This window comes from Ascidiella aspersa, chromosome 6 (assembly GCF_963924565.1).
Source record: "Ascidiella aspersa chromosome 6, kaAscAspe10.2, whole genome shotgun sequence".
In the NCBI taxonomy this organism is placed as follows: Eukaryota; Metazoa; Chordata; class Ascidiacea; order Phlebobranchia; family Ascidiidae; genus Ascidiella; species Ascidiella aspersa.
Window position 1 is genome coordinate 3,990,234 of NC_139452.1, and position 22,097 is coordinate 4,012,330.

At 38.5% G+C, this 22,097-nt stretch overlaps 1 protein-coding gene across 1 annotated transcript; it reads right to left on the bottom strand.

Annotated features, from left to right (window-relative positions):
- Positions 1–332: 332 nt before the first annotated feature.
- LOC146139227 (muscarinic acetylcholine receptor M2-like) lies at positions 333–20,849 on the bottom strand. The gene is made up of 2 exons (XM_083392949.1): positions 19,963–20,849; positions 333–3,480 (listed from the first exon to the last, which is right to left on the bottom strand). Exons 1-2 carry the CDS (start codon positions 20,203–20,205, stop codon positions 2,047–2,049), a joined length of 1,677 nt encoding a protein of 558 aa, XP_083249075.1. The 5' UTR covers positions 20,206–20,849; the 3' UTR covers positions 333–2,046.
- Positions 20,850–22,097: the final 1,248 nt, after the last annotated feature.

Consider the following 22,097-nt stretch of genomic DNA (forward strand, 5'->3'; position numbering starts at 1 on the left):
ATTTTATGAAAAAAAATCTCTCGACGTTTTTTTAATATAATTCGAAAATAAACGAGTTTAATTGCCATGGTCAACACAATAAAAATATATTTTTTTTCAATATTGTTTTTATTTGTTTTTAACTGTACTTTCTGAACACATAACTTTAGCTGAACAAAACTAAGTTCAAAGACTATTAAAAAAAAGCATGACTCTTTAAATACTTCCTCTTCAATACGTAAATAAAAAAGACATTCAAAGACCTTGTAGCATCCCTGTTTTGGTAATAAACGTCTCCGCGTGTTTGGCAACATAAACATTGGAACTTGCACTTTTTAATACTTGTTAGTTTGTATAGCCGTTTATTGTTTTAATATCTGGAAAACAGTAATAATGACAACAAAGTTTTTGTCAAGGTAAGTTTAGCGATCCCTCTAGCAAACCTAAGTTATATCAGCGTACTTTCGTTACTTTACACCTTTCTTGTATAGTTAAATTTAAATAGCAAAGGTGTGTAAAACAACATTTATTCTGTTAAAACGTAGGTGTGTTTTTTCATGTTCAACTTAGGTTCCTCAAACACCAGAATGGCTGATTTTGGACGCAAAATCACAAAATCGTAAATGCGTTTTATGTTTGTTTGGGGGAAAATAAACAAAGTTAAAGACTGCGAAGAAAGATAAAAAAAATAGACTTGGCAAAAGTTTTTTTTACCACACTAATGGCCGCAAAATCTCCAAGCCAGATAAGAAATGACAAACGTAAACCGAGATAAAAAGAGTAAACGTTACGCTTAACACGATTAACTTCATACTTCGCGAAGAGGATACAGCGCAGGGCAGAACATAGCAGAACCCTAGCATGAATGGGATCGCCGTTCCCATACGTGCCAACGCGTGATATGCTGAATAGGTAACAACATTGCTGTTGAAAAAAAAAATGGCAAATTTGCAACGGGGAACAGCATAAGAAGCAATGCCGCAAAATAGCATTGAACTCCGATTTCAAAGTAAACCTTGGTTGTTTTGTCAAAAGTTTAAAATAAAAAAATATTTTCTTATTGCGGCTGGCATCGTTGCCCTTATTTTTTAAACTGTGTAGTTTGTTTTATGGTGTATGAATGGGTTAAGTACTTTTAAAAACAGCGGCAATGCACGTTTTAAAACAACACTGTCGACAAAAAAACTGCATGCCTTAAATTAGAAAATTGTGACTGGGTTTAAAATTTTACTCCTAGTAGCATAATAGGCAAAACAACATACCAGTCGGAATAGATAAAATTCCATACAGAATTAGGTAGTATTTTAAACATGAATACCAAATCCGTTTCCGAATCTGCTTTGTTTTAATATACCAGGCTAACGCAGGACTTTAAAATAATTCAGAACCGCCATAAATGGCAACATTTTGAACTCTATACTGTTTGGCTAAGACCAAGGTTATTGTTTGTCAAATTATTCATGGTTCCACATAAAAATTTCAACCAATGTAAGAGAAGATTAACAAAGCAAATAAATTGTTTAAGATCGTTTTTGTTGCACTGTAATTGTATGTTTACCGTTCAGTTATAGATTGCCAGTATTATACAAGATTAAAATGTTTAACCAGCTGGGATCTGCTCGCTAAAGGTGAAATAAAAGGCAGTAATGTATACAATGTTTTTTCAAGGTTTCTTGCAGGACCGAAACTGTGTTTGAAATATCTCCAGCCTACAATCGTTTGGAAAAAAGCATTAAATGTTTTTTAAATAAGGAAAAAAAAACGGTGTTGTAATATTTTCCATCGGTCCCTCAAAATATGACCTACTTCTGTAAGTTCAGCAAGAGAAATGGCGGTTAATTTTTGTAAGCGGGAATAAATGTGGTTTAAAGCAAAATTTATAAGAATTCAAAAGTAAATAAAAAAGCTGAACGCAGCGAACTTTCAAAGTGTTAAGAAAAATAGAACAAAAGCGATCATTGTGGCGTAATCGCCATCGCGTAGCATTAAAAAAACAATGAAAAAAAACGCGTAAAAACGACCAAAGGAAACTTACGGGCGGCAAACGAACGGAACGGAAGAGAGAGATCAGCTTTTTGATGAAGATGAGGAGGCGGGTGTGTCCGGATGTTTGGGATCATGGGAGTACTTCTTAGTGCGAGAGGCCCTCCTACCTTGCGCCATTATCCGGGAGCTGGAACGCTTAGGGGCGCAGCAGAGCAGCTGGATAAAAGTCTTGCGGAAGGTTTTGTTGCAGAGCGCGAAACAGAAAGGGTTGATGGTTGAGTTGATGTAGCACAGGTAATAAGCCGCGTCCCATACCTCGGCGGGTATACAGTCGCTACAGAAGGACTTGTACACCACGCAGACGTTGTAAGGTAGCCAGGTTATTATAAAAGCGATCAGAATGGCGCTAAGTGTTCTCCCTGCTTTGCGTTCGCTTGATGGCATCGCTGGAGGCCGCGTATCACTCTCACCGTTTCGTGTCGCGGAACTGCGATTATTGTGCTGCTGTTGACGACGCTTTTCCACGTCTAAAGAGTTCGGAATCAGCAGCTGGTTGTGTTCGGCGTGCGGGGGGAGCGCCGCCGGTTCCGGGGCCGTTTTGGCCGCGGCGCCGTTGGGCCCCGTTTTGGCCTCGTGGGCGCCGAAGTGGAAGAGGTTGAAGCGGACTTTGGAGACGCTAGCGGTTCGCGGTCGCTCCGTGAAGACGTCTTCATCGCGCGAGTGGGGATCGCATTTCAACGACGTCTGGCGAGTCCCGGACTCAGAGTTGGTTGGAATCTTCCGGCGCGTAAATGAAGAGGAAGAGAGACGTGGAGAGCTAGTGGAGTTGCCTCCGAAGCGGAGGTTGGCCTGTCTCCTGAGATTAAGGAACGGGGAGGCAAGGCTTGTGGACCTCGACCTCCTGAAGCTCTTTAAGTACTCTAGGTACTGCGAACACTTTGTCGTCTCGCGGTATATGAGCGCGTAGAGCACTGTCATCACCACAACTGGTAGGTAGAAGGCTAAAATAGCAGTGACTAGTGTTATGATGCTGCTGTCCTCGAAGAACTGAATGTAGCACTGGTCTTCCTTTACGTGGCGCTTATTAACGCGCGGCCAAATCACGATGGCAGGCGACCACATGAGCGCCGAAAGCACCCAGGCGCCTACGATAAAGGCCCTAGTCCTTTGCCTAGTCCTCTTGGCTCTGTACGTAAAGGGACGAGTGACTGAGAAGTAACGATCCAGACATATAAGCAGCAGATTGGCGACCGACGCCATGCTTAATGTGTAGTCTAAACACAGCCAGATATCGCACGGGACTGCGCCTAAAGGCCAAACCCGGCTGATCATGTAGATTGGGTAAAGGGTCATCGAAACCAGGCCGATGACCAAGTCAGAGCAGGCGAGACTGACCAGGAACATATTGTTGACGGTTCGAAGTCGTCTGTTGACGCGATACGAGGCTATGACTAGGAAGTTGCCAGCCACTGTCACAGCCATCAGGATCACGGCCACTACAGCGATGCCGACTGTCTGTAAATGCACAAGGGGAAGACGGGTTGATTAATTATACAGGCATGTGTTATGGAAGGCTGTCAAGTACTTTGTGGCTCAAAGGATTTGGGCGATGTTATGTAAGTGTTACGTAAGGCTGCCAAAACAGATTTGGATTTTAACTGTTTCGTGTTTTATTCTTTAAAGTATTTAAAATCAATAATTGTGGCTTTACAATGGCTAACGGTCACACGTAAAGATAGATCGATATTTTGGTTTACCGTTAGTACCGGCCGATATTGAAATCCCATCGATATATCGGTATCGATAATTTAGGACCGACATTTTTGCCGGTATATTACTAGGAAAAAACACATAGCTGCCGACTGTCTGCAAAAGCACAAGGATCTGCTTAAAACGAACCTTACAATTATATCAGGGTGGCCACGCACTTTTATAAAAAAAACCTTAAAGAAAGTTAATAGCTTTTCAAAGACCTTTATTTAGATTCGCTCGACATCCAATTATAATTTGAAAACAAAAGAGTATAAATTGAAAGGTCAACAAAACATCAAATAGTTTAAAACCTTTTGTTTCAATGCAATGACATAAGACCTAACTTGGTTGATTGGTTATGCGATCACGTGTTTAGTAAGACTATCGAGGAATATGTCGCTTAAATGATTTTCGCGGTGTTACGTAAGTGTGACGTAAGGCTTAAAGGATTTCGATTTGTTTCATGCTTCATCCGTTAAAAGGTCGAAAATCAAATATTTTAGGTAGGGGTCACTAACTTTTTTTCATAAATGGTTGGAAAGCTGTAAGGACTGACGATCGCGGGCCGGTTATAAAATATCGCGACAAACTTTTTTAACTTGATTATCTCTAAGCAAAGAAAACATTAATGACTATGCAACAAAAAGTGTAGTATTTTTTTAGTAAATTTAGTAAATTGTCATACAGTTCAAAATTTCTTCAAACGTTTAGTTTGGAATTATATTCGGCAACATTTCAGCTGTTTTTAAGTCTAATTAATGAAATATGCAGCGGGCCGTTGGTGACCCCGGGCTTATAAGGTCACCCATAATGTGGCGAACTGGTAATACTATGGCGTTAAAATTGACCAAGTGTCTTTGTGTGGAATTGCATGGGCTTTTAAAAGAACGTCAACGTATTGGTCGATAGGGCATTTAGCAAATGGGATAGGATGATTGCAACTTTTAATCATTATAAATAGCTTTCTTGGTACAGTGGGAAATATTAAATCGACGTTTGGAAGACGGATGTTACCTCAATTTCAACAATTGGAAAGTCATTTGATTGCAAAAAGTCTTACGACTTACGATAAGGCCTAGTCCTAGGGATTCTCGAAATGACGAACTCGAATGGGTTAGCCAACGATGAAAACTGAGGTATATTCTATTTTACGTTGAACGTAACGTAACGTTTGGAACACAATACACGTTTTTTTAGTAATTTAAATAAAACTACTAAACCCAATATATTGGATAAAATCGGCATTTCGTTTTTCAAACGTTCGGCAATACCTCAGGCCTATGCCATCGATGGCAAATTTATATTAAAATAACATAACGCTTTAACAATTTAAAACGAACAGCGTTAAAACTAAAATGAGGCCTTCTTAAACACCCAGTTGTGTTGTCCATAAATTAGTCAAGTAATAGGCAAAATATGCAATGTTTTATTCAGAACCAAATATACAAATCGACTGATTACTTTTCACGGATCTGTAATGTAGCTTTATAATGAATTGCAAATCCAAAAAGGTCGAGTAGATCGACATCATTTGATTAAGACGTTTCGATATGAACTTGTATCATCTTCAGTTTATGTGATATTTCTCAATCAAGGTGATGTCGATCTACTTGATCTCTTTGGCTTAGAAATTTATTTTCAAGCTTTGTATACCTTCTTTTTAACTTCAATATCCACTTAGAAAACAAATTTTGGGGCAACGGCTCAATAAACATATACTTCATATATAAACTGTTGCTAACAAGCATTGTAATATAATTAAAAAACAGCTCTTCTGCTTGTAATTGTAATTTAACTGTAAATTAGAATTACCAGAGGAGGTGTTTATTATTTATAAAACATATACTTCGCCCAGTCCTATTCTTTCAATTGTGCACCTGCCAAAAGGCGGTGGTGTGTATTTGATCAATTCACAGCCTTTCAGAATCCGAACTGGGTCGCCTTAACCCCGTAATGCCCCCGTTAAACCCCTCATAACCCGGGGACCACAGACTTGAAATTAGGCCGCCATGCATTTCTTAGCGTTTAGAAATCGAAACTTATCTTCTAAGAGGGGTTTAAGGGCTTATTGGCAGTTAGTTGTAGTTGCGCTGAAATTCGACCTGTGTCTGCAAACAAGTTAATACTCGAAAGTGCAGATTGGCCTCGAACTTTTCAGCACCGTGTTATCCTTTATCGTAACGCTTATCCGCAACTAGATTTACAAAAGCTTAGGACAGCCTTCAAAGGCAATATCGATTATTGCATTTACAATTGTACTGATATTGTGCATCTGTTTTTCAGTTTTGGCGGGGCAAGGTTTTCAAGTTAAGTCTGTTAGAAGTTGCGAATTGCCTCACAAACCAAGAAATTCAAGTTTGGGAAGCTCAATACAATGTTGGGAACATGAACAGAAACAAAAACTTACAACAGTTTAATTTTGGCATATTTGAATCGTACCAGTTTGACCGATTTATTTATAAAGTTCTGATCACAAAGTCTCTTCAATTTAAATGACATAAAACGTTCGCACTAAACCCGCTGACAATTTATCGCAATGTCGAGCTGGGACTTTAAAATTTTCGAAGATGACGTCACAAAGTTACGTTGTAACGTGACGCCTTAAAAAAGGCGAAAAAAATCCTTTTACATATAGTTGAAAATATAGTTGAAAATTGTTGAGGACAAACGTCCGTTTTTTAATTGGAATGGAATATTTCTCGAAGCAAACAAATTACCAACTATCATGACGCCTAAAGCAGGGGTCTTAAACATTTTAACCTGAAAACCTAAATAAAATTTGGTTTGCTTAGACTAGGGTTGGAATAAAATTTTGAGACATAACGTCATCATAGGAAATGTACTGATTCCCGTTGAAATGTGTGAAACTGAAATCGAGTCTAAATACATTAAAGCAGAGGGCGCCAAAGCGTTTTTTTCTTTTCTTTTAAGTTTTAAAACATTCGTTCCGCTTTTAAAACAATACACTTTTAATTAGGTAATAATGGACCCCTTAAAACAAGTGCACTGAAAAAAAAAATGAAAAAAAAAATCAGTATGTTAGAACTGGGCCTATTTTGTTGTTTGCCGATTTAAGCGCCCTAATCTTGGGGTATTGGATTTAGGCATTCCTATACCACATTTCCAAGACCGATACGAGTTACATACCACACACTGTGGCCCAAACTACGTGACTTCGCCGATATGTCGTTTGCAACGATATGGACACTTTGCATTGACTTGCTCGTCTAAAACGAAAGCCGTTTAAAAGGGTTTAAGATTTCGCGAACGAACAATGTTTTGTCACGGTTGGGTGACGCTGGTAAGTGGTAGTGGAGGGTTACGAAATTTGCTGGGCGCCGAAATTCAACCGAGGTACTTTGATTTAGTCGTTTTTTCGGGGGAATTTACTGTACGCGTATGCCGTGATGGTGATATATACGGACACCCTGTATAAACAAGGTTAACATCAGGTAAGAGCAAAAAATAAGCACACTGCCTGAGTTATGACGTATTACGTTTATCAGAGCTTTTACAAAAATCTTCTAGCGAAATTCTTGGTTTCAAAATCGAAATGCATAAGTTGTGAATAATAGTATATAATAGAATTGTTTATATACTCAGCATCACGATAAAATAAGACAAACCAAGTACACAACCCAAAAATAAGCGCGTATCTTAGAGAAGATTTCACCAGTATTTTCTAAGACACTGCGCTCTGAAATAAGCACAAATCTTGGAACACGCACGGAATGCTAACTTGTATATAAATAAGGTGGCCGAAAATGAGTTTACTTCTGTTAAAACGTTTATTTTGTTTATCAGAGGTACTTTCTAAGCACACTGCAGACATTTTACTTGTCATTCAATACAAATTAGGATAAATTAAACCTTGATTTGCGCGTTTTCCTTAGAATTTACAACTTACGACAACTTTTAGGATTTCTTTTGTGAGGAAGGGTACTTGGCATAAGCTGAATCATTTTAAAGTCATTTTTTCGTTTAGCTCCTGCATCTAAAGTTTTCGCCGCCCTAATTGCATTTTGCGGTTTACCTTTCAATATTATGTTTCTTCATTTACGTCAAGCACAGGTATAGGGTGACCGGATTAGGGCCGAGTATTGCTGCTCAACTTAGGGAGATATTCAACATGTTCATAATAAAGTTACCTATATGGGCTTCTATATTCCTATTACATATAATATCTCTTTTGCAGTGTTCCGCTTATAGCATGCAGATATAACCTTAAATTTTATTTGCTTGTTTGTTTTGATTTTGGGTTGTCAGAGGTCCTATGCTTCCTAAAATGTCGAGATATTTGTTGGCAGGTCCTGGGGGCACCTTTAAAATTATTTATATTAAGGGCTGTGAAGCCGGGGCTTGAGCCAGGAGCTAAGCATTTCCGCCAGGGCCAGAGCGAGACGGGGATGCGAACATTTTTTGCACACAACAAAAAAGTGCGCACATTGTTAAAAGCATTTTACAACTTGGGCACATTCTGAAAAAAAATTTTTACCCATGATTTGCGATCAAACTCAGTAATTTCTCACTTGAAAGGTGAATTTACCAAAAATGGTAGGTTAGTGATGATCCCTATAGTAGGGACGTCTGGCAATATTAGATCTGAGCCAATACCCAATGCCAAGTGATGATGGTACCTGCGAAATGTTGCGAAGTAAACGCCGCTTCAAATGCGACTCCTGGAAACAATGTGACTTTCTTGTTTTGTTTACTATAGGCCTACAATAGAATTAAACAAAAAAACAAAGCGGCATTACACGAGTTGTAACAGCATTTTTTGATACAATATCTCAATAACACTTAGGAAAGGGTCGTTACCAACATTTTTTAAACAATGTTTATTAAACTTTAAAACGCTAAAAGCAAGTTTGGGCCTAATAAAGTGTGAAAAATTATCTTTTAACGTTTTAAATTTAATATTTTAGCTCGTTTTGATCATAGTAATAGTGTGAAATATGGGCTATCGGAATAGAATGCCAATATCGGACATTTCTATACGAGTTACCGTCAAAATTTGACGCGTTAAGAGCAAAAATCCAAAATGCCGAGTCGTTTGCCCTATTTTCAATCACGCTATAAAATTACACGTCCTAATGTGGTCAAGATGTAGTAAGAAACGAAATGTCCAAGACCGAAAACCCCGCTATCAAGGTCACGACAGAGGTCGTTTATTGTCCCTTACGAAGGCGACTCTAATTTAGAAGCCGTTTTTACACCGCAAAACTCGAGATCGTTCGCCGCTATGTTTTAACTGTATTTAGAACGCACGTACGTTATGCCATATAGGTTGATTAAAATGTCAAGATTTTGCGCTGAATGTCAATGGTTTGTCGTTTAATGATTATTTTTCCTCGCTTACATGCTGAGTAGGTGGTTGGTTAACCCATTCTATGAGGTTTTATTCAAATTTCTCGAGAAAGACGTGCAAGTATAGACATCTTTGGCCGTCATTTTTTTACTGTATTTTAAACGCACGTACGTTTCGGTTGTCTAAAATGTTAAGATTTTGCGTCGAATGTCATGGCTTCGTTGTTTACATGCTAAGTAGGTGGTTGGGTAACCCATTTTATGACTTGGAGGTTTTATTCAAATTTCTCGAGAAAGACGTGCAAGTATAGACATCTTTGTCGTCACTTTTTTACTGTATTTTAAACGCACGTACGTTACACCATATTGGTTGCTTCAAATGTCAAGATTTTGCGTTGAATATCATGGCTTCGTTGTTTACATGCTAAGTAGGTGGTTATGTAACCCATTGTATGACTTGAAGGTTCTATTTAAATGTATTTATCGAAAAAGACCTGCGGTTAAATCAGACAATCTTCGTCGATAGCTATTTCCTAACCTGGAAATCAGGGTGCACTCTTAAAACGACAAATTGTATTAAAATTTTGACAAGCGTTCGCAAACCTACTTAAACCTGATGAAGAAGCGTGGTTATGCGAAAGCTTGTCAAGATTTTAATACAATTGGGTTTCAGTAAGACATTTAAAGGTTTTGCATAATCATAATAGATACAGCTCATTCCTAATATTCCTATATTAGCTCATTTCTATGCAAAATATTTTAGTCTTTAAACTCTACTTAAATCCAGTCAAATTCGTTTCTCAAGGATTTTTAACAGTGAATAAATTTCGCTAAAAATAGCATTAATTATCAGTCTCTGGTTTAGGATAATTGCTTTTGATTAGGAGGTACCCAACAATGGTTGCAAAACTACCCTAACGTACTTTAATAAACATTCAGGTTCGATAAGCACTGTTGTTTTTATTTTGGTGTGATGCGTAGAACGGCCGCCTTGCTAGAAATTTCCCTCACAAGTCACAATACAATTTTACCAAAGCGAACCAACTGCTAAACCATTGTTGATGTCCTATAACAGTCGAATGTAAAACTCATTGTTTAGGTGTACTCTGTATCCTGTTTAGTACGTCATGGTCAAAAATAGCAACTAGGAACTTTGCAACATGTACGCGCCATTCTGCTGTTGTTGTTCTTTTACAGTCGAAACTAAAACTCGTTGTTAAGGAATATTGTATATCCCTTTTTACTGAGTCCATGTCCAAAATAGCAACTATAGGTTTTGCAACTTGTCGTGCCTTTGTGTTGTTGTTGTTCTTAATTAAAAACCATTGTTGGGTGTACTTTATATCCCTTTTACTGCGTCTATGTCTAAAATAGCAACTGTATGCTTTGTGACTTGGGCACATTATGTCCATTGTGTTTTTATTGTGTGAGCCTGTAGTCATTTGTATGAGTGGTGTCTCAAATTGTGCCAATTGTTGCGGTCCTCTATTTATCCGAAACGAAATACACTGTTTAGTTGTATTAGCAGTTCTCAGTATGAAACACCCAACGCACACAAAAAAGAGGGAAAATAATTTTGTGATATTTTAATTTATCGAAGTAAACAAGACTTATCATGTTTGATTTCTGTAAGTATTTATATAGCGTGTATTTTAAAATGTAAACATCAAATGTCAACTGGGTGCATGTCTAAAATAGCAACTGTAAGCTTCATAACTTGGACACAAGATAAAATGTCAAGTAAAAACAGTCGGACAAAACCGCCAACTGCCGACTGCCGACAGTTTTGCTTTAAAATCACGATTCAAATGCCCCCTGGACCAGATTTCGATCAACAAATCAATTACTACGGCGGACGTGGAAACACAAGTTTAAAATAACGTTCACCTTTTAGAAACCGTCAATTTGCGCGTCTGTCGTTTATTTAGCGCCAAACCGGTTAGCCAGGGCGTTAACATAGTTTACTTTAACTTGAATGGCCCGATCCTAGACGCACAAAGGCTAATTAGATTACAGACTAGAGCTGCGATTCTCAACCAGTGGGCCATGAAAACTTTTTGAGGTGGGCCACAGACCAATTTAAAAAGCTAGATTTATTTTTAGTTTCCTTTGTCTCACTATACTTAACTTTCAAATGTAATGGCTTGTTGGGGAATTGAGAAGGAAAGTAAATTAAAGGTAAATATATTGTTCAACAGTAAGTATCTCACTAATACACGGTTGAATGCATAATCTGTTTGAACATGTTCTGCTGTTCTTTGTTTTAAACCGGTTTTGTAGATTTTTTCTTTCATAGAAGAAATTTGAGCAACAGAATTATTGTGCAACGACTAAATTTAGGTTTGGAAGCAATGATTTATGTAACATTTGATTAAACCTTGAAATGCGATACGCGGATGTCGTCATATAATGGAACCGGTCTCGACTGGTAAATAAGCTACATGACCGTGAAGTGTAAAACAAGGACACTAATGAGATTTATGTGCCGTTTTTAGGTCTATTATGTTTATGGTTGTGTATTTTTACGGTAATGTCTTTTTACGGTGATGTCTTTTAAGGGACTGTCGTTTAAAGGTAGGGTTGGCAAGCCTGTCAATTGACCGGTCAAATACAGTCAATTGACCGGTCAATTGACCACACTTTATTTAACCGGTCAAATACTTATATTGGATTTAAATGTTGTAAATTTTTTAAGAGTTGTTTTGTGATTTGAGTTTTAAATAATCTTGATTGTAACTTTTTTAAAGAATTTAAATATAAAACGGTAGGGTTTACCTGATGCAAACACAGGTTCTGTGGTAATCACAAAGTGTTTGTAATAGCAAAGTAGATTTATTTTGTTTAGAATAAGTACACATATATCATGAAACGCGTTTGTCATAAAAGAAAACACTAGTTCCAGTGGTGGGATTCAGCCGGTTCGCACCGGTTCTATAGAACCGTCCCACGAAATTTTATGAGATCAGCGAACCGGTTAGCATTACTGGTTATTGTCAACAGATTTTTGCATCTTATCTGATACACCGAATTTTGAGATCCAAGTAGCTCACGTGTTTGTTTTTTTCATAATGTACAATGGTTAAGTTCTCAAGTAAAAGTTATACATTGTGTTAATTTTTTATAATTTTTTTTTTTTCTTTTGTGATTGTTTGTCTGAAAATTGAATTGCTACGTCATAAGTACAAGTAAAAAACGCTGCTTTTTACTGTGGCTGTTATATAGCAGTGATGGGATTAAGCTAGTTCGCACCATTTGCTGGAGCCTGGGGTTGCACCCAGTTTTTGCAACTACTTGAATCTCAAGAATAGGTTGTTAGATAGTTTGGTTTATAAGAATGTGATAGGAAAAGAAGACGTTGTCTTCATAAAACGAAGTTCTGTCGTATATATAAAAATTATCTGTTTACTGCCTAAAAATAAGACTTTTTGTAACAGGACCGGTTTAAAATGTGACTTTTGCGATAGAAACTGCTAACAATAAAAATGTTTCCCACCACTGGGTATACCACAATCTTTTTTACTGATGCATTTATTTGTTGAAAAATTTCGTTAATAAACTTGTTGGCTTTACTTGGTGGTTGTAGTAATGGTAAAATTTACTACAATACTGCTATAGTATTGCTTGCAAGATGGGCATTGTTTTGCAAAAATTCTTATTGATAATCAAAAAATAATTGTTTTTGTTTTGCAAACTATTGTACTTAAGCCAAAATGTTCATATATTTATTTAAAGTTAAAATCAAGGTTTATTTTTAATTTTAATTGCATTTTGATAGTGTGTATAGTATTTGACCAATATTTGACCTATTTGACGAGTATTTGACCGGTCAATTGACCGGATTTTATTTGACCGGTCAAATGCCCAACCCTATTTAAAGGTAATGTATTTTTTACGTGTTGAATTTTTAGAGTAATATATCTTGTAAGGTAGTGTAATTTCGTCCCAGGGTTTCCTTGATAGTGCCTTTTAATGGCAAGATCATTTTATTGTGGTGACGTCTCGCTTTGTTGCAAGCGACCCACAAAATCGAGAATTATTGACGCCATAGAACAGGGGTTCTTAAACTGGGTCCATGGACCCCTTGGGAGTACGTGAACTAGTTTCAGGGGGTCCATGAAAGCCTAAATAATCTATTAGTGTATATTCAAGCAACCTATTAAAAAAATAGTAGGCTATAGTTAAAAATAAAACGTTTTTGCACTGAATATCTTTAGACTTCATTTCATTTCACATTTTTTTACCCAGAAACAGCAAATTTCTGAAGTCTGTTTATGTATTATGACGTCAATTTATGATGTCATCACTAAAAATTCCTTTCCTTCACTGGTCCGTGCGAAGCAAGAATTTGTTTTAGAGGTTCGCGGTAAAAGAAGTTAAGAACCCCTGCCATAGAACCTACTCATGTGCAAAGCGATTCCCTCAATAAACAACAACAACAACCACTTGCACGTGAATCACTTGACAGAGACCGCGGATATTGCGCTGCAAGCTCGAGAACGAGTGACGTCATCAGTCATCACAATAGAGTGACGTCATCGGAATGCTGTGCAAGGGCGAGTGTGGCATCAGGTGCAGTAGTGTGCAAAGCGGGGCGGTTTTTATATCGGAAAAGCAACATGTACTGGTCTGCTTGGAAATGAAAAGAAATGGAATATGCGATTATCTCACGGCATTTCAGTATAATATTTGAAAGCGGCATTTATCACAAGATAAAAGGCTCATGATGGCATTTTTTGTGAGGAAATTTTTTTTTATGAATTAGCCAAATTTAGGTAAATAAAAATGCGTGTTGGCCTGATTTTACGAACAATTTCATATGTTGCTGGCTCTGCAAAAAGGTACACTTTTTATAAAAACACCATATTTTACAAACTTTTTGTAGACTTGCTCTTTATGAGCTTTTAGCTGGTTATGCCCTATGAAAAAATGGCATAAGGGGTAAAACAGGCCAATTATAAAGTTTTAGTTGCTGTGGCGCGGTTAAGAGTTACTAAAACGATATTTTTACAAATCCTCGAGTAGATTTACTTCTTCGGTTTAATTGAATTAGTTCAGTCGAAAAAATAAACGGGCATCAGAATAGAAATAACGTTTTAGGAAGTTGAAAATTTGTCAGTGCACTGATTGCAGCAGAAAAGCGCATTGTGCTTTGGCGCTAGGTCAGTTGCGGAAGCAATAGCCTGATACCATATGGAAAGACCGAGGGTGGGAAACATCTAAAGCGAACACGTGGGTTGACAACTTGCTGGCCAACGCGTACATACGATCGCCAGAGTTGCCACGCCTTTGAAAAGGCGTCATTTTTGCGCCTAGTTTGGGTCTATTTTTTCTACAACTGTGGAACTACAGACAACGGGCTGTAAGTTGATATGAAAGCGCGTTTGAAAAATGTCTCTCTTCTACAAAAGACAACTGAAATGACCTATTCGAATAAAAATGTGTAGTTAACGCTTAGAAATTATTTGTCAAGAGTTGGGAACGGGAATCGATACGCAAAAAGATCCTTTCAAAAATACTATAGCACAATACTGAACATACCGTAGGAGCCCCCTATAATAAACACAAGGCCGTGTGCTTGAAAGGTGGTTTTGTACTCAAAAACTGCATTAGACACAAATCTTGAGTTAAACGGTTCTTTAAAGTCGACTACACCAAAGGGGTTTGATATTTTTATAGGTTTCATTTTAAACGACGAAAAAGTGGAAAAAAAGCATTAGGGCACAGTTAAAAAAGACAGAGACGCCTGCTTTTAGAGCGACTTGCGCTCCCGGTAATCAGCCCTAAAATGAGTGAAATGACTTAAAAGCGAGGTTAAACAAGGGACAATCAACCCTTTTCGAAGCAACTCTATAGGCTGCTGACTTGGTGATGAAACGGCGTTTGGACACTATAAGCTCCCTATATGGAAACCGCCACTTTCCAAGGTGGCAGACTGGACAACTAAGTGGAGTTGATTGGCCTCAGCGATAAAGCTACCTGGAAACGAATTGAGCCCTGAGTGACTGGGAACTTATGTCGGGCGCGAATGCCCTTTTGTTTGGATGTCGTCGACGCGTTCAATTGGTCGCCGAAAACTGCGACATTAATTTGGAATATGCGCCTGGGAAATCACGAGCTTTTGGATCTGAAGCTGAATGGTTCTCAAAGATTTTCTGGCCGCCTAAAGCCTTGTGGCTTGATCTGTCGCGACGTTTTTACAAATATTTGGTTTAAATTTTTGTGTGTTTGACGTAGTAAGAGTATCAAAGCCCATGTAGAAGTAGGTAACATTTTGAACGTTTCGAATATATCTTAATTCATTTTCAACATAGTCAGACTATGTTTTTTTAAACACTTTTAGTCAGACTTTGTTGAAAATGAATGAAGAGTTATTCAAAACGTTCAAAATGCTACCTAGGCCTACTTAAGTATGGGCTTTGATATTCTTATTACGTCTTACTACAACCTCCAACCATTATGTTCCAATTTTTCTTTAGAATTAAAACGTTTAAATCCCACATAATGACCTCGGGTTATTATAAGATTCACATGCCATTTAAACCCAGTCAGTCATTTGCACAAAAGCAACCGACTTTCGGCATCTAAAACCAATGTATTTGTAAAATAGGAACTGTGCCAGGGCGTCGACTCAAGTCATTACAACACCAGTAGCAGAGATTCGCCAAACATAGGCTTTAGTCTTTTCCCAGCGGGAGAGTCAATGAGCGAACAGCAACACGATGGACAACAACACAAGCCAAGCGATCCCTGCTAGCGTTAAGTAAACCTCCGGGGTTACCAGCTCGGATAAGCGCTAAGCAACTCGCTTGGCATGTTCGTGAGTTTACACGAATAGCTGCGACCGCAGATGTAGGCCCACTGAAGGCTTTCCAGTTGGACTAAGCTACAGAGAGATCCTAAATGCTACCGGGAATAGCGGTTTAGATCATTAGGCTCGTCTGTCGGCCGCTCTGTTAACTGCTTTAAACCGAGCAGATGTACTAAAGTTTTTTGCCTGTTTTCAAGGCTGGAGTTAGCTGGCCTTGGTTATTATGCCCCCGTTCTTATGGTAGGGGATTCTAGGTTAGAAACGCGACTGGCCGATTGTAAAATGGTAAAATATGTGTATGGGGCTCCTAATTACCCAGTTTGGCAACGATATATGTTCGTATGGCCGGCATAGATTAAATTGAAAAGCAACAAATCGGTATTTTTGACTAATTTGTTATCATAAATTTTTACCATCGAAGGCTTTTGAATCTTGTCAAAGCTTTAATTATTCACTATATGTCAAATGTGACTAAATCGACATGAAATTGGACTTAACTGGGCCATTTTTAAATATCCGGCTTAATTTTAGCACACCAATTTCAACACTTTTTAACCAGTCTTAAAAACAGGGACAACCTTACTATTTTCGCGCTGTAAAGGGCCATTTTCTTCGACTTAGCATAGAGGTAGAAAAATGCGAGCCGAACCTATTTAGAAACGGCCAAGCTATTCCCAAACGTTGAGTTAAACCAAAACATTTTGTTCTAGAAATCTCGTTTTATGCTAGAGCGATTGCAGAATTTTATTTGACCAAGTCAGTGGGCGCACAGCAGCGCTTGGTGTCACGTGACCCAATGTTGGCCATTATAGTCGTGTGCTTGTGTGTATTTGTAACGTGGGACAGATGTTTAATTTGTCCCGTCTCTTGGGAAGGTACGGAACGCTGCGGGCGCGGTTACGATTCGACGAGGGGGCGTTTTCTCCCGGGGAGACACACCCCCAATAAATAATTAAAAATAAAAACGGAACACGCTTCGAACGGTCCGGTGCGATCTTCTTTAGGTTCGTAATTGTGAAGTTTAAATTGCATTGATTGCGTAGGTAGGTTGGATTAAAATCAATGCCGGATGAAAAAATCGAAACCGTGATTTTCGAAGTTAACTGTTATGTTGTTGTATGTCCATTTTTATTGTACTACCGAAACCATTTTTTAACAGGTGAAAAAAAAAAGAAAAAATGTCGGCGTTTTACCTTTTAAAAATGCCGCATAATGTGTTTGTTCGCCTTTTTTCGCGGCGACACAAAAACCTAAAGTATAGCAGCGAAGTATGGCGATCCAATTATATCCACTGAACATTTTGTAAGCGAACAAAACAAAAGACATTGGCATAAAGTTATACTTTAAATAATAAGAGCAACGTATTCGTATTGCTTCTGTAATTTTGTTAAGTATTGGAGAAATATTGCTTAGAACCAATTTCAATAAATATAAAACCATATTAAACTACTGCAATTGACGACCCAACCATATCAAACGGCGATCCAATTTTGATATAGATTCATAAACACTGGCATAATGTAACAAACATTTTTATTAATTTTAAAAATCTTTTTTTGCACATTTAAAGATATTTTTTTCAGTTTGACTTCAGTCTGTTCGTTTCGAGACAAGCCTTATTCCTACGAGGCCGTAAACCCGTTATAATATCTCAAACCGCAGAAATAGCGCAAAGCCAACTGGGCGGTTATTACGTGTATTCGAGTTGACATACACAACGTCCCTCGTGGGCTTCGACTTCTGATACACGACTCTCCTGTCAAGAGGTGAACATACCAGGGCGATGATGACATATTTTCAGCGAAGTCGTTCCTCTAAAACCGATTTTTTTTGCTTTTCGTTAAAAACCATGTCGAAAATGTTTAATATATAAAGATCACGACAAGCGAAACACGATGAAAAGTTACGAAGATCGAACCTAACTCGCCCATAGAGTTTAAAAAGCTTAAGTATTTTTTACTGAGGCAAACGTATGGTTAAGTGCGGTTCTCTCTCAGTTATATAAAGATGAAAACTGGCTCTATAAAAAAAGTATGAAGAGTGGATCTATGAAAGTAGTCGGTTGTGTCATCGCCCTTACTATAGCCGCTGCATTACTAAAAAAGGTAGCGTACCAACAGAAAAGCCATTGCAAAGGTTTAGAAATATTGGCAAGTCTGCGTTGGGTAAAAAAAAACAAGAGGCTATTTACCTGGACAAAAAGTACTTAAAATCGATATATATTCACTAATGGGTAAAAAACATAAAAATAGACAATTAGGCACTCCCTAAGGCTATTTACCCGGCTAACCAAGTAATTTAAACGGACCGGGGAATGTAAACTATCATAGCAATAATAAAAAACTTTAAAAAAATTAAATTTAGTAATACCACAACTCGAACCCAAACGCTAACTCCAATCTTAAGCCAAATTAATGTACAATCACTAATGGGTGTAATGTGTGCCCGAGCGAGCAAGGATAATAACCAACGGACACTACCCGAGACTATTTACTCGGGACAATTTAAACGGATTAGGGAATATATCATAGAAATAAAGAAAAACTTGCGAAAATGAACTTAATAATATCACAACTCGAACCCAAACGCTAACTCCTGCCTTAAGCTAAATCAATGTTAAATCACTAATCGGTGTATGCGTATGCGTAAATGACTGTCTGCGTACTTAAGCGATCCGGGCAAATGCAACTTCCATATTTTAAGCCACGACGATTGACGGTACTACGCAGTTCAAAGCGGAATTTTGCGGTCCGAGTCGGCGCCATTAAACCACCCCGACTTACCCAGGAATGCTGGTTGGGTCGCCAACAAGAAAGTCGAGCTCTAGGGAGTTGGTGATAACATGACTCGTTCATAACCACATAGGTCGTTGGTATTCGGTTAAAGACACGGTAAGCCAGAAGGCCTTAAACTTCGTATAACGCGGGCCCTTTAAGCCCTTAAAACATGTTTTGGTTTTCGTAGAGCAGGATTTTTTTTCAAAAAAGAATTTTTTGAGCTCACGTCATAAAACAAGTCGACATATAAGAACGTGCTGATGTCATTTCTTATTTTACTTTTAAATACAACAATAATGTCTTTATGGACCCCTAAAACTAGTCAACAACAAACCTTCGCAAGGGGTCTATGGACCCCAGTTTAGGAACCCCTGTGGTAAGTTAAATAGGCCTAGTTTAGGCTTTTCCAGAGATTTTACTTAATGCAGTAATCCCAAACTTGCCGTTACGAGGATTGTAATAAATCTGCTGTGTTTCCGGCATCAATTATAAGAAACGCTGCTAGTTGGAAATATTTCGTCAAGGTTGATTGTTCAAGCGGCTTACGTGTCTTTAGTGCCAGGTCAATTTTACCTGTGGTTATAGCTTCCAAACATCGAAAAATGTTAAGGATCGTGTTTGCAAATTCCCATGTTGGTTGACTGTATGCCGAATCGTGATGTTAATGTTACACACGGCCGAAATGGGCATGTTTTCGAGGGCGAGTGCATGTTATAACAGAAAAGATGGTTGTTTTTTGGACGTGTGTACAATATATTTATGAATGGCCGATAACATCGGATGGAAGCCGATACACGATGTCAAGTGTTAATATATCGTCCTATACTTGGGTGGTATCGGTAACCAACCAATACGTAGGAATTTCGGCCATGATTGATTGGGGGTTCAATGCGATGATTCCACATTAAAAGGCCAATTTGTCGAAAATTAATTGATCAACAACTGAACTTAAGTTCTCAACGCTAAAGAAAATTTCGGCCCCGTCATCTGGACAAAAATGCCTTTTTGATTTTTTGATGATAATAACATATTTTTATGGTTTGAGGATAGTAATGACGTCATTAGTTTTGGATCAAATCGCAATACTTTTTGTCTGAAATATCGGGCATCGGCATCCGGATAAAATGGTAAGGTTAGGACATCCCTTGTGGCATTAAACGAATAAACGGACATTTTAAAGCCCATGCCAACAAAAATTGAACAAGTTTTATCCTCCTGGGGGGAAGTTCGCAATATTTCACGAAAAACGTGCTAACCTAAACCGAGCAAAACTTTGCAAAGTGTCACTCTCGTACTTCTGCCTTTTCCTTTTTATTCTTCCCAGCTTTACATAACAACAACAAATATACGAACCTCAACAACAGAATGCGCCGGTCCGCTCTCACCAGCTCCAAGCCCGTCGCTGCAATTTCCCGAGGGGCCGGTGATATTGTCTTGCCCGCAGGGGCCAGCTGCGGTAGCCGGTGAAATAGTGTAGGTGCCAACATTAGCGGTGCTGAGGCTACTGTTATATTCTGCTGCTGCTGCAGATGTGAAAGTATGAAGTAAGGTAGCTGCTGTGAAGAGACTTCGACAGGCGGCTATTATAAATCCCATGGCGTCGCTCTACGGTAGCGGGCCTTAGCTCCTTGTGTTGTGCTCCACACACGGGATCATGCCCACCAAAAAAACGCCGCTTTAGCTGACTCTTCAGAGCGACTTGGGAGAATCTCTGTCGCGTGTAGCTTGTCGCGTGTCCAGTGTTTTAACGGCGTAAGCGCGACTCAAGCGTCGCGTGCATTATTTATGAGGGAGAGGATTTCCGTGCGAGTGCGCTTGGCTTAGCGGTCTTTACAGTTATTGCCTAATTGCTGATGCGGTTTCTGTAAACAATAAGATAGGCTTTGTTAGAATGACTAATATCATTTCCAGGGGTTTGGGCCAGTGTTTTAAACGAGTTTAAAGGATTTAAGTCACGTTCAAGTCCTTTCTAAAAACACTTAAGTTCAAGTCAAATCTTTTTGCTTTTTCCAAACCTTTGATTGTATACTATTACCAACTAAGGGTTAAAAAAATAAATTCAGTTACTTTTAAATGCCTGTCATAACTGGTCCACTGGCGAACCAATAGCTTTTAGAGAAGTCAGCTTAGCTTAATCAACACAAAGCCTGACCTTTTGACAGAATTCGCACAATAGTCAATCAAACGTGTCGAATCTCAGCACTTGATACTCGCATTGGCCCACACTTTCTATTGACATATTGATGATATAAAGCGCCGCAATTTTCTGCTATTACAATAAAAATCAAATTTCAACTCAGCATAGTTTGGCTGGACAACGTAATTTCAACTGCAAAGTATTACAACTTAAAACCCGAGTGTAATTTACAAAATTCCTCTACTCGTTTAAATAAAAAGACATTCGTTTTTTTGGAACTGCACGGATAAATAAGGTGGTTCTCAGAAAATAGGCTAGGCAAAAAGTTGAGACTCCTGCCGAGTATTTATACTCATACTGGCCTAAGTACAATATATTTCCACCTTTAAAAACATGAAATTTTTATATAAACTGTTACTACCAGGCATGGTAATATAAATCAAAAACAGCTCCTCTGGTAAGTGTAATGTATAGGTTGCCGAAACGTTGGTTAACAATTACACTTACCAGAGGAGCTGTTTTTTGATTTATATGAAATTTTTAATCCATATAGTTTAGATGCAAATTCTATACAGCTAAAAATATAAAACTTGATGAATGACATGACTCGGGCTAAGAAAACGATATTCCTTCAACAACTTAATAAATCAAGTTCTCACGTTCACTTTGTCACGTCCCAGGTGCTCTGTTTACAAGGATAAGAAAAAGAAAGCAACAGCTCGCGACAGCCCTTACATCCATACGCCTGAAACCGAACCCTACTCTGACGTAGGGCGCTTCTAGCGTTACACTACAAAGTACAGACGGCACACGTCGTCAGACCGAAATAAAAGTGATCTGAACGCGTAAGCGTGCCATCAAAATCGCCCCCTGCCTTTGGAACCAACGGAACGTTATTCGTTTTGGGCTCGGGCGCGAATTCGTATTCCCGGGCGCGCCATTAAAAATACATTACGCGAATTGGCGACGGCAGTTCGCGCAATTACCTTCGGCGTGTAATTGCAGCTTTAGTTTCTTGCAGGAGATGTTTTGTCGCGCTTTGGCAGTTTCGCGGCGTCGTGCCTCGCAGTGTGACGTAATAAATAATGCAGTCGGACTGATTGCGAAAGAGCTCAAGGTACAACTGTAAGGCTAAGCCGAACGGATAGGGCTCGTCAGGTGTGTTACGTTTGAAGGGTAAATAAGAGACAATAGCCCTTTTAAATGCTTTTAGCAGCGTGGTCTCAACATTTCTGGTCGCGTACCACCGATGGTGGCTTTTAACTTTCGTGTTGTATATATGCCACCACTTTTATTACATTTGCTAATGTTTATTAAAACCAAGAAATGATTAACAAATCATGCTCCCAGT